At 34.1% G+C, this 14,034-nt stretch overlaps 1 protein-coding gene across 1 annotated transcript; it reads left to right on the top strand.

Annotated features, from left to right (window-relative positions):
* The first annotated feature begins 4,144 nt into the window (after positions 1 to 4,144).
* LOC124356264 (cuticle protein 6-like) lies at positions 4,145 to 12,169 on the top strand. The gene is made up of 5 exons (XM_046807448.1): positions 4,145 to 4,229; positions 7,131 to 7,277; positions 8,659 to 8,856; positions 9,624 to 9,791; positions 11,839 to 12,169. Exons 1-5 carry the CDS (start codon positions 4,218 to 4,220, stop codon positions 12,004 to 12,006), a joined length of 693 nt encoding a protein of 230 aa, XP_046663404.1. The 5' UTR covers positions 4,145 to 4,217; the 3' UTR covers positions 12,007 to 12,169.
* The last annotated feature ends 1,865 nt before the right edge of the window (positions 12,170 to 14,034 follow it).

Raw genomic sequence — 14,034 nt, 5'->3', positions numbered from 1 at the left:
TAATCACGGTTATGGCCACCATTTTGTACTGGATTGAGATAGAGACCTCTGGTTTGCGGCATCGTTCTTCATTTACAAAGATGGGGGTTTACATACATTAGTGTATTTGACTTACCCCGCCTCCAGTGGTGGAAGTTTTCATATATTCCAAAATCCATGATATTTAACCTCATAACGATATTCCCATTGATATTAGATCTCGTAACATTGAGCTTTTCTATTTATTGTTATGTGTACGAGAGTGCCGGCAATCCGATGTATTCCAGTAGTTGATTGACAGAGGAGCTGAAGAGCCAAGAACCCTGGAGAGTTCTGTGCATTGTGCCTTGAGGGCAGGCGGGGCAGGAGTTCCTAGAGGAACATAGGTTCAGTGCCACCCTGAGGCTGACGCAAAGAGTTGCTGCTGACGTTACTGTACTGTCAATGCCGATATGAAACTAATAAGATAAGATTGCTTGCTAATCTGGTATAGTCCTATACTGTCTCGAGGATGGTACGACACTGACTAAGATATTCTAGACTAAGATAGTATAATCCTAGTAATCCTTCAAGGCTAGCAATAGAAGGGGGTCACTGGAACAAAACTCGTGTATGTTCATTAGAGACGGAGAGGCCTAAAAACAATCTACTGTTACATTCTGTGGTATTGCATTAGAAGTGCAGTGCCACAATGACACTTGAGGCAGTGAAACGATATCTTTAGGTTTATACTGAGGCGTAATGGCGATATTTGTGCTAACTTTCAACATAATGCTTTAAATATAAATATTATAGTGTCCTTTAGATTCACTTCTCCTATGATTTAAAAAAATTATGGAAAAAAGGTATACTCTGAGCGAAAACTAAGCATTTTTAAAGCGATATTATTATTCATAGCACTTTAATAATATACCGTGTACATAACAAACTGTTGTTTGGCATCATGTTTCTGACTGTCCAAGAAATATTTCCAGAATTTCTAAATCACCTATATAAATAACAAGGGTGGAGGCCGCCACATCACATATCGTGTAACAAGCTTCTCTGAGGTTACTTGCAAAGTTTCAAATCTATAGCTCATTTCATTCTCTAGATGTCCTGCAGACAGATAGATGGACAACCATTAAAAAATTGTACATGCCCCCTGCAGAGAGATTTGTGTCATTCTTCTAAGTAATAGGCTTAAACGATGCGCAGCCAAATTCCAACGTGCACCATCATAAAACTCAGTCTTACCCATGTAGAAATAAAGTTTTATGCATACTTTTAAGTATACGAATTAAAATTTTTCTCCAGATATCTTGCTACATGATACATTCACATGTGTTGTAATAACTTACTTTTTATAGCAGTGTTCAAATAATAAAAGTGCTCTGAAATCAAAACTTGTCAATAACTTTTAACATTGAGATTCCACCTTATTACTTTCGCATTTTACTCTATCATTAATAATGTCAAGTGTTAAAATCGCATATGGTTGTACTCAATTTATTTACAAATTCATTTTTTGCTATTTTCTTGTTGCCATTATGGTGACGCGTAAGAACAATTCACTAACGCTCAGCCAAATCCATGGAATGACATACATCATCGAAACAAGTGTTGCATTTGTAGAAATTAGGTGTCATTCAATACACTCGCTGACATGCGTGCACAATGTCTATAGGATAGTTCGTTTTGGGGATATCGTGCGGTCAGTCAGAAATGAAATCTTTCCAGCCCCCTGAGTGATACGCTTCGGCAACGCTCGGCCAAAAATGAAACTCCATGGTTACTGCGTTTACTTGAGAATTGCTAGACCGATTTGGTTTCTTTTGTTTAATGTTTGAAAGAATCTAAATTCAAAAAAATGCAATTGTTGAATACACACATACATTTAAAAAAGTAGCTCCAAGCCTTCTTAAAGATATTAGTGTCCTTGCAAATGTTTAAACAGCAATTACATAGCATTATCTAACTTTTCCCTCATAAAATTTTGCGAGTGACAGATTATATACTAAACGTTATTTAAACAATGGTATCATATTTAATTTATCGCAATGCTAAATATGAATTTCCACTTTACTATTTAAAATTGTGATATAGCATTAAATATAGAGGGGTCGTGCATAGAACTTTTAGAACTTCTAATATTCCTAATTTATTTTAAAATTACTTTAGGGCTCCATTATATTACGTTATAAGAGCTCTCATTAAGAAAGCTAGACTTCGACTTTAGAATACCCTCCATACTGACCTCAAATAGTTAAAATGATAATGAAATCTGTAGAGTTCATAGCTTAAATAATTTTGAATGTTAATAGAAATTAATGTTATTTCGTTAGTGCTTATAACGGTTTCAATGTCAGACTTCAGGGATCTGAAGTACTAACCCCTAAACTTAAAATCCAATTATTCTCAAGTCGATTGGTAGACAAGGATATTTTACAGTAGCCGTAATGTATCTCAGAAGATCATGGATTCCATTTAAAAAGTACATCCCTCAGCAGAAAATTGTAGGATAACGGCTAGTTTAATAATAGTACTGATTTTACTGTCAAACTGTACTGTATAAATAACTTTAAAGTATTCTATACCGTGTGCTAGTTTACATCTATGCATCGCCAAAAATTAATTCTTTGTAGGTATTGAAAATGTAGGTTCTTTATTTTCTATGTTCATGCATCGAATATGAATAAATGACATGTTTTTCAATACGAAAATACTTTACCTTACATGTAAGAATCTAGAAATATCTTCCTTTAATATAATTTAGTGATTTATTATATGATATTGTTCCTGTGTATAGCGTGTTTTTGTACAAATTTGCTCTGCAACAAATATTTAGATTGCCTTCGGCTCGAAAGAGGCTTGACCCCGTTCGATAAATTCTTGTTATTAATAAGAATCATTGATAGACCTTCTCACAGAGTGTTATTTGGTTATGTTCAAAAAGATATCTCGGGGGAAAATTGTTAAATTGTTATCATTTTACATTGTTATACATTTTACTCTCCCAAATATATCCAAAGCGTTTTTGAAGTTAATATTTAACATACATGCTTATGTTACATGAAAGCCAAATTCGTAAAGTTTCATCGAGCAATTATGATTGTATTTTCAATTGCAATTTTCAAAAATTACCAGTGTATTTCTTAAGTGGAAATGTAGGTAGTATGTTGGGATGTTGTAACATCCCACAAAGTTTGTTTACAGTCTTAACGTGGGCAATGTTTGATTTCTCAGGTTATCTTTACGTGTACGTCGAACATTTTAATGAATATGTATATCAGCCTGTCAACCTAGGTACATAAGTACATATTCCAAATATTGTAGTAATTGTTTTGTGTCAAATCACAAGGAATAATATTTCTGAAAAAATATTATTTTTAATGTGTAAATCACACTAAGAATTGATAAGTTTGTGACATTTTCCATATAATGCACACATTAAAAATTTTACAAAATCGTTGAATATAATATGTAACGTATTACCTATACGTGATGAAATTCACTAAGAATTAATAAAACTGAAATATACCCTGGAAAGGCAGTCGATAATAGGACTGGAGGGCAGCCCGATCTGTAGGGTTATGGGTGGGCGTGCGAAAAAGCTTGGGTCGGCGAGGATCCGTTCTCCTTCAGGGGTCTCGACTTTTTGGATAGAGTATAGTGTGATTACTCTTTTTCCTTAAAACGTTTTATATGTTAAGAATTCTTTAAGAGGATCTTTACATTTAAAGATACCTATTAAATTTTCATGGAAAAATGTATAGGATCTAAAAAAAGTGTTCTCCCTGTTACTTGTATAATCAGAGAAATCGGCTACTCTGCGTGAAGGGAGAGTATTTAGCAAAATGTCAGGAGAGCCAACATATTAAACCTGTTATTTTGAATCACTTTATTCTTGATTTTAATAGAAACGCTTAACGTACAGTTCATTTAAAAATTATACTTCTGTTTAAATTAAACACTATATACACAATTATTTTACTAAAATTTCTGTAAGTATGGAAACGTCTACAGGTTACGTCACTGTATATAAAGCAACAGATCATTGGCACCTTCCACAGCAAAAATAGCGCATTGTTTTTCTATGTAATCTCATTTTTCGCAAACCGGTGCGGCGGTGGTGGCTCTGTTGTGAGGTAGGAAGACCTCGCGGCTCGCCCAAGGTCGATTTGAGGTCGAAAGAAGCGCTATATAAGCGGAGCAGACGACGGATACCTGGTAACCTAACCTAACCTGGACGCTTAGCCATGATCTGCATCGTAAGTACCACTACCTCCTTTATTTCGCTTTCTTAAGAGATCCTGTCCAGCAAAAAGCTGATTCATTGAGGTCTTTGGTTTTAGTCTCCCTAAAATTAAGGACCACTTATTTTTTGCAAAAATTTGAAAATGAAGATTATTATAATGGTATTGCTTTATTGGTATGTAAACAATTTTAGCAGTGTGTTTAACTTTGGAGTGAAATGTATAGATTTGTCGCGTTACGTAGGATTACTAGTATGTAGTCGAACCAATGAGGTAATTATAATGTTTATGAAAAATTAAATTAAATTTGGTGGAATAGCTTCTAAGATGTCGGAAGTTACTATAGAATTATTTTAGGACAGTAGTGAGGATACTCGAAGTCAGCATCCTTTGCCCCTTCTCAGTGAGTATCTATATCGATTGAGTCCTATAATAGAATTGAAATGGTATAGGCTTTCAACACAATCGTACGTAGCTTTCGCGTAATATAAGGACACAAATCCATCCAAACTTTCCCGTTAAAATAATTAGGATTAGATTAATTCCTTGGATGAAAGAACGCCTTTGCCCGCTTGCGAAGTCATCCCGACTGTGTGCTACTTTGGAGTCTAGACTATACCTGTATTATTGTAAAGTACGCCCATTGCTTTTGTAAATCTGATGTAATACAATGTATATAAAAACGTAGCCAATTCCTGCTCACTGCATTCTTCTATTCAAACAGTTTTACTTTAATTTGATGCATTGTATTGTACCCCTTTGCAACAATGATCACTGTCATTACTGTTTCCTCGGGCTTTATCTTATAAAGTACGGCTCGTTGGGACATGTTTGTACCTTTTCCTTTTTTTCAGGCTCTGTAAACATGCCATGCCACAATATCGAAGAAGCCAAGTAACAAAACAATTTACAGTGTTGAGAAATTCATGAATCACAATAGTAATTACAGTATATTAATTATTAAATATCCATATTATATACTTAGGTATACTGATAAATTATATACAGACTGTAAATTAAGTCCTGATACGCCTGGATATATTCCAAACGGATTGAGATATAGACGTACAACCTTCACCATACTTAGTATAATACTTTTTTTTATGTATGTATATATAAACTTTTGAACGGGGCCCTTGTTTTGGGCTCTGTGGGTCATGTTCGATGAAGTTATGCAGATATTTTCAGTACGTGCTACCACAAGGACAATTTCAATAGGCTGTTTGTATATAAAATGATATTTGCATAATTATATTTAGGAAATAACGAAGAACTAACGATGAACATGGAAAAATGTGGTAAGGTTGGTTATGTCAACCCACTGACCTCTGGTAAATGTTGACGCTCGGCCACGATTGTTGCCTGAGAACACAGACTGTACTCCCGGCCCAGGAAGCAGCCACTGTTCACCCGTTGTAATCACCAAAAACTTATTTAAATATCTTCTTTTGGTGGGATGGTGTAAAATACAGTACAATACAACATTTTCAAGATCTCAAAATAATAACTACGAAGGAACCGATTTCGTAAGAGTCTATACCAAAATTAATTACGCCTTTAATTATTAACTTGGAACTCTCAATGTTTGGTATGTCGTTCTTCAAGAGAGATACAACAAATGCTGTATATGAATTCTTTTACTGCTATTATTTTTAAGTGATGAGTAATGATGAGTTGAAGTGGAGAAAGCTTAAATTTTGAATAGAAAACCATGTTTTCTCCATATTTTTGGTTGTCATAATTCACAAAAACACACAACATATTTTTATTTTACTGAAATACATGGGTACTAATCCAATCAGTAAAAAATTGTTTCAGAGGTAATATAGGTGTGTATTTTAATATCGTAGAAGTTAGAATTGAGACGTTTAGCGTGTGAGAGAGGACACCTAGACGGAGCTCCATCAGGGATTTTCTTAAAAAAAAAAAAAAAAAAAAAAACTACTCGTATAACCAGTAAACCTACAATAACGGAAGTTACATTAAATTTACCTTGTTTATTTCTGCGTTTACACGTAAAGAAAATTATTTAAAACAATAACTTCCAGTTTTTATTTTGGTAACAACGAAAAAGTTATCGTTTTTTTTGTGCTTTTCAACCAAACTGCAATTTTGAAATTTTGTAAATCGGAAATATATGATTAAATTAAAACCAACTTTTTATAAACGATAATTTCAGGTGTAGTTTTCTTAGTACGTATGTAGATTTAGTTTTTTTTGTTTATTATTATACCGCGGCCGCACCTGTCGCTGTAACGCGCAAACCGCTAGACTGTAAGAGGGAGCGGTAATAACTTGTTTAACCATTTTTGACCACTTCCCTTCACCTTTTTATCCGATAAATTTGGATCTCCAATGTCATGTTTTAAAATGTATTGCTTTATTTTGTCTAAACGCAGAAATGAACAAATCAAATTGTAAATTAATTCCAACTATTGTATCTCTAATAGTTAGTTAGTCATCAACTCCCAAACTCTACTATCTACACTTTTTGATCCGAGAACAGTACTTTTGAAGTAAGCTGTAGTATAGCTAATATGAGCCATAAAGTAATTTTAATATTTGTCTTTAAAAATATTAGGAAAAGAGGACTTTGTCCCTCTTATATATGTTTCTGATAAAGACATTTTGCTTGATTAGAGGGTTATGTATATTATTATATCTGTATTTCTTCCACCTATGTGTGGACTTAGTGTAAGAAAAAATACTGACTAGACTAAGCTAGATATTTAGAGCAACTACAGTATGTTTTCAAGAGAATATACATCTTTTTTAAGAGAAAAAACTTGTATGACACAAAAAATGTCCTATGTTCATCTGAACAATTTTACTTTTGTTAATGAAGCCAATTAAAAACCACTCTGATATTTGTAAAGACCTTATAAGCGTTTTCTATATACCTTTGTGATTTTGCAGGTGTTGATGACGTTGCTGGCATGTGCGCAGGCACAGATTGTCTGGCCAGTATATCCTTTACCTTATCTTCGGCCACTCACGTCTGCCCAGTTCCATGCCCAAGATGGTCTTGGACAGTTCAACTTTGGTTACGCAGGCAATAACCAGGTAAAATTGTGAAGTACAAATGGTAATCTTTGTCAACTTACCACCAAGCAACACGTAGAATTAGTTGTTAAAAGTATCATTTTCAAGATTTAACAGGGAACTAAGAATCATCCTAAGTTTTAAACTTGTAATATGTGGCATCTAGAAAAGTTACAAAAGTCACAAATTGTAGAGTAATAACTTACATATAGCGATACATTTATTTGTAAAATTACCATTCCACATTATTAACTACTGTGTTACATATACAATATGTGGGTTACCTATACTGGATATGGATTTTGTGCAATTACAAAATGCTCATAACCTATCCCTATCAAAAGAACTGTTCTGGTAATTCTCTGTTTAGATTTCTGATTATTCTACAAGGCATATGAAAAAAATATTGAGATGGTTAAAAAAATTTGAATTTTAGAAGAAAATATTTGAAAATATATGAGTAGAAAATTTAGTTTTCATAAAAATGTCTATATTTAACATTTATGTATAAGTGTGAATGCTTCATCAATGACAAATAAACAGGTTGATTTTAACGAATCATGCAAGTATGTATTTCCACAAACAAATTTTCCTTACATTTTTATTTTTATACTATTAAAGCAAAAGATCGTATTCTTTACGACAAAAAAACAATGCTTTCTCAAAAACAATATTTATTGTGATACAATTTTCAATTATTGTTTGTAGTTTATTAGATACCATCCTTTAAAGAATGGCACAAACTGACATATAAATATTTCTCATTCAAAATTTATTAAATATTACATTTTAAGTTTGAGTGAAATATGACTATTAAAACTATATAATAAAGAGACCACTCAACTATGTAATTCTTAATTTGTATATGATAGTATTGTACAGAAATATGTCAAATTAAATGCCTATTCCTTCTAGGCTGTTTATTTATAAAACAAATTTTGTGGTAACCAAATATATTTTTTCTGAATTCATGATTGAATTTTTAATTTACAAATCTCTTTTAAAATTTCAACTCAATATGTTTCTATTACTTCAATATGGGAATAAACACTTTTACAATCATAAGATAGTTTCAGTGTACAAACTTTCCAGTTCTAACCAAGCTACATTGAATTAAGAGGAAGGTCCATCATTTTATAACTTTGAACAAGTCTTAATGTAATGTTGAAAAATGTGTTTAGTTAAAACTATTTCATTTATGGATGATGCAGAGTAAAAATCTTCAGGTAAAAGTGTTCTTATGAAAATGTGGGAGAAATTATCATTGTTAACTAGCAATCATTATTAATTAAAAGATTTGAAGACATTTCAGATCTCGGAGCAAGCTGCAAACATGGTATTTATCCACATCCATATATATTTAAAAAATCCAAAAGTATTGATTTAGAATTTTCTCCCTCAGTTCCGCTCAGAAGCCCGTCTGCTGGACGGCTCAGTGAGAGGGAGCTACAGTTATGTGGACCCTAACAATAAGTTAGTACGTGTTGTCTACATTGCTGACTCTGAAGGGTATCGTGTGCTGGAAGGAAACAACTTGCCTACAGTACCAGCTGTGCCTGCCCCCCTAGAGGCACCAGCCCCTGTCGACTACACCCCTGAGGTAAGCCCTACCTAAAGTATAGCAATACATTTATTTGTAAAATTACCATTCCAAATTATTGACTATTGAACAACATATACGATATGTGGGCTGACTGACTGACAAATGACTGGCTGGATTCAGATTGGAATAATTAGCGTAGTGTAATTTGCAATTCTTAACAAATAGAAACACATGGCCTTTTCTCTCATGCCATCATTTGTGAAGAAATTTGAGATTTGGGAAGCTTTGACTTCTTCCTCTATTAGTTTGTGTACTGTGAAGAGATATTGTTTTTCTATAGATTTCTACACATCATAACCAGCCAGGTAAAAATACAGATCTGAGAGTTCTAGGGATACACCTACTTTGAAATGTGTGGCCCAGAATGAACTTGTAACATTCCTTTTCACTTTTGCATTACATAAGAGATTACTAATTTTCTCCTAGAGAACATTTCCCACAAAGTAAGATAACCATGAAATGGTAGGTGTAAGCCTTCACATGACCTGTTATGTGGTATGTAGATTGGTGGTGCATGTGCTTGTTCCAATATAAAAACATTTAATCAACCCTTATTGATCATAGACAACAATGATGAATGGAACATAGTCAAATGTAGATATACCACCAATACAACAGAATGTACTAATGCAACAATACTGATATAGCCAACCACAAAAGCACTTCTTCAATTGAATACAATTTCTTTATCATAATATAGTGATAAAAGATCTGCAAAAGCAAGGGAGCAAAAATCAAAATCAATAATTCATGTTGGCCACCAGGTGGCTGCAGCTAGAGCAGAGTTTGAGAAGACCTACAAGGAACTGGCAGCCAAGGCAGCTGTTCCTGAGGAGTCTGAAGCCACTGAAGTCAAGAGTTCAGAGGAGCGAAGGAAACGCTCTGCTGTCCTTCTACCTGCATTGTACTCTGTTCCATCTGCCTCAGTCAAGGTTAGTGTGGGCAAAATTGTTTAAAAAGCTATGTTGTGTGTAAGGTAAACATGGGAATTAGAATAAAAAACATGAGTATTGTCAACAACAGCTCATATACAACTTTATTGCATTTAAAAAATCACTAACACGAGGTGGAGTAGTAATACTTATGATCATTTCAACAATATTCAAATTTCAAGTTTTAATATTGAATTTATAGATAACTAATGAGAATGGTAAAAAAATAAATATTGTTGACACTTCATACTTGTTTTCCTCTGGAATAAACAGTAATTGTTTAATAAACAGATGATGGACAGGGTCAAACTACTAAGAAAAAAAAACGCAGTAATTGCAATTCTTTTATTTTGAGTTATATCGATTTTCATGTTTTGGGAGTCGAGGAATCAATGGTGTTGTAAAAACAGATGTATCTAGTGGTTTCCAAGATATTTAGTGTTTAGCTAGCAGTAACAACTATATAGTTTTAACAGCAAAACCAAGTAAGAAGGCTGCAAACTGCTCAACGTTAATCCCATTAATAGTAAAATGCACTTCTTTGTTTATCATTCATATCGTTTCCTGCCATAGACAGAAACATGGTCTCAAATTAGAATGTACTATTACTGGTGCAATCATTTGATTGTTCGCCATGAGTCTCTTCAAAAATAAGATCTTTTTGTGTCACTAAGAGGGGTCATTACAACTATTTTGAGATCTATAGTGACAATAACTGTTTCATCCTGTAAGTCATTTTTACAATACAAAAACTGGTACATTCCTCTTGACCTCTATCATGGGGGGTTTGCCAATAAAATCATTACAATCCTGAATCAAATTGTCTGTAGTATAGGAATGTAAGTTGTAGCATTTCATCAAACTCTTCACACTCCTTATGGCCCAACTGTGCAAAGACGTGAATTGCTAGTTTTTCTGCACAATTCATATGCCACTTTACCTCTGTACTCAGAGAAACTCTCGTGGATTGTTTATGCATAATGATACAGATAAATTACTTAATAGATAGCTGGTATTTGGGATATGTTCCCTTCGATAGTGAGATACCTCAGGATTGAGAGATTTAACTATTACTTTGGAGTAAATCTATGGGTCCTTTTACACAATTACAATACGAGTAACTAAAAACACTCTTTATTTTACTTTTCCCACTAAAACAACTATCAGATAGACCAACTGGCCTTTTAGAACAATAAGTGAAGTGATAAGTAACTTGCACTTGCTGCTCTTGGATCGTCAGGCAAACTGTTTCAGTGTTCTGTGTTTTATGTTTATTGTTATATTTGATCTCCTCCTAGTCACACATTAGTTTGGTTGTTTCATTCACCTCCTAGTAGTGTTATCACTCCTTATTGGCAGGCCATTTTTGAGAGTTGTGCAATGATATTTTGATAAATAACAAAGAATATACAATATATTTAGTATGGGGTATATAATTGTTTTTATATGTAAATAAACAATTTTTGTTTAGATAAAATAATCTGTTTAAATATTTATACTGCTTTTTTATAGAGTTTTTGGAATAAATAGGAGACTTTTCTTTGAAACTGTACTCATTAAGGGACAATACAACGTCTACAATAGCCATTACCTGGTAAATTTTAGTTTCTAAAAAAAACCATAACATGTTACGCATTATGTAGAATCCTATTGAAGTTACAAATAAATGTGTGATAAGACACATAAAAACGCATGTTCACTTGGTGGATAACTGTTAATTATAATTACTGTTAATATAAAGACTATGGTTAGGTAACAGTTAGCTTGCTAGTCCTACATGGAAGAAATCCGAGTTCGAGTCCTGATCGAACAAGATATTTTGCATTCCAACCTTTTCTGAAATTAAACAAGTACTGTATGCTTCTGTATATAAAAATGTAATGTATAAAGATTTTAAAAACCACTCTGAACATGATCTAGTGGCTAATATTGGTACATTCTTTGTCCTCACGGGGTTGGGTGGTTACTATGATGATGTTGTCCACAATACCTCCTCACTTCCATGTAAGTATCTGCACATTTAAAACATTGGAAATTTATGTTGCAGGTGAAGGTAACAGAGAGTGAGAAAATTAAGGATGTAATCAGTCCTGCCAACACAACACCGGTGAAATATTCTGATGCAGAACGTTCAGTCCCAGTAGCTCCACTGGTGTTAGCTCCAGCCTCGTACCACTACGTTCCTCCTTACCACAGCTACTTCTACACACTTTGAGCACAATGCAAACTTCGCGAGTACATTCATAGTGCAACGTACATAAATGTCATAGTCCAAATGTGTTAGACCTAGTCTTAATTTGAACAGTGAGTTTTCATATTTGTTGTTTGCTGATAATGATTGTCCACAGTAAAAAATGGAAAAAATTGTATAATTTTTATTTTTTGTTTTTTACTGCAGTAAAAATGTGGGTTTGGATGAGTAACACTATTAGTTGCTCTGCCGGGAGTCAAACCCGGATCTCTCACTTGCCGGGTGAATGTGCTACCATTACACCACAGAGGGCTTACTTTTTCCGATTCAATTATTTTGTATTTGGCTGTATCTGTCACATATGCGTTTAAATAAGCACACTAACATATGATTGGTTATGAGCAAGTACTTTTTGTGATTTAATGTTTATTTAAATTAAATAAGTAGTCTATATATATATATATATATATATATATATATATATATATATATATACAGGGTGACCATTAAGTCTTAGGACGACCTTATAACTTTTAAACGACAAGAGATATCATAACCAAATTTTGTATACCGTTACTGGAAATTGTAAGCTACTTTTCTGTGTACATGGTGGTCGTATTTCACCTTTGGGGGACGGCCCGTCGGGGGTTATAAGAAAATCTTTAATGACAGCCTATGTTGAGTTATACATCATTTTAAGGGTCTAGTTGAACTGAAAACAATGCCGCAAACCGGACTTTAAAATGTTGATCCAGTCGGAAGAAATCGCTGTTCAAAGTTTAAAAAATGTTTAATACCATTATTACATAAGAAATAACTAATACTGTAGCTGTTAGAAGTTAAGGGGAATACTTAGTGAACTCATTTAAAAGTAGATGTTCAAAATGTTTCCTTTCGGCCGTCTGACAATGTGCTAACCGGTTATAAATGCCGGCTACTGCATTTTGTAAGTATTCTCGTAGAATAGGTTGAGCTTCATGTGATATCCTATGTCTGAGTTCGTTCAGATCTGTAGGCTGAGTTCGATACACTTTGTCCTTGATGTAGCCCAATAGGAAGTAGTCAAGCGGAGTTAGGTCAGGGGAACGAGCCGGCCACTCAATCGCACCACGTCTTCCAATCCACCGGTGTGGGAATCTAAGTATTGCCTTACCTGAACACCATAGTGTAACGGTGCTCCGTCTTGATGGAAAAATCATGTTTGGAAGTCAGCGCCCAGAGTAGCTTGTAAAGCAGGAACTATCTCATTTTGGAGCGTATCATGATACTTGTTGGCATTTAAATTTCCATCGATGAAAAATGGTCCTATAATTGAATTACGTACGATACCTGCCCATACGTTTAATTTTTGGGGATTTTCTGTGTGACACTAACTCATCCAGTGTGGGTTAACATTATCCCAATACCGGCAATTATGCCTGTTAACATGGCCATGCAACATAAAAGTCGACTCAATATAATACCGTCTAAAAGTATTGGGTTTTGGTCAATTTCACTGAATTCCATCCGGCGATCAAAAACATCTTCGCTTAGTTAGATTTTCAATGAAAGACCGTCTTCGTCTGTCACAGTACTTGGTCGTCCAAATCTGGCTCGATCCTTAACACTACCAGTGTCTACAAAGCGAGGAACTGTGTACTGTGGTGTGGATTTAGAAATAGGAGCTCTATCAGGAAAAGTAGCATTGAATAAATATGTTACTTCTGCAAACGGTCTTACATTATAACCCCAGTCGCGTATCATTAAAAGTGTAATTCTTTCACGCTCACTAAGCAACATCTCTTAAAACTTATAACTTGCAGTAACAGGATATGACTGCAAAAAGTACTGTAGCTTAAGTGAAACTTATAAGAGAACTGATAGACAGATAACAGCCATTATGGGGAAGTCCAGTGGATGGGAAACCTTGACCTAGAGGCACTGCTTTCACTTTTCATTGTACTTCTTAATGCAGCAGGTTTTTCTGATTAAACGTAGCACATTGTCAGACGACCGAAAGGAAACATTTTGAACATCTACTTTTAAATGAGTTCACTAAGTATTCCCCTTAAC

The sequence above is a fragment of the Homalodisca vitripennis genome, chromosome 2 (genome assembly GCF_021130785.1).
Source record: "Homalodisca vitripennis isolate AUS2020 chromosome 2, UT_GWSS_2.1, whole genome shotgun sequence".
NCBI classification, from domain to species: Eukaryota; Metazoa; Arthropoda; class Insecta; order Hemiptera; family Cicadellidae; genus Homalodisca; species Homalodisca vitripennis.
The sequence above is the reverse complement of the archived record's forward strand: the minus strand, read 5'-3'. Positions and strand labels throughout refer to the sequence as shown.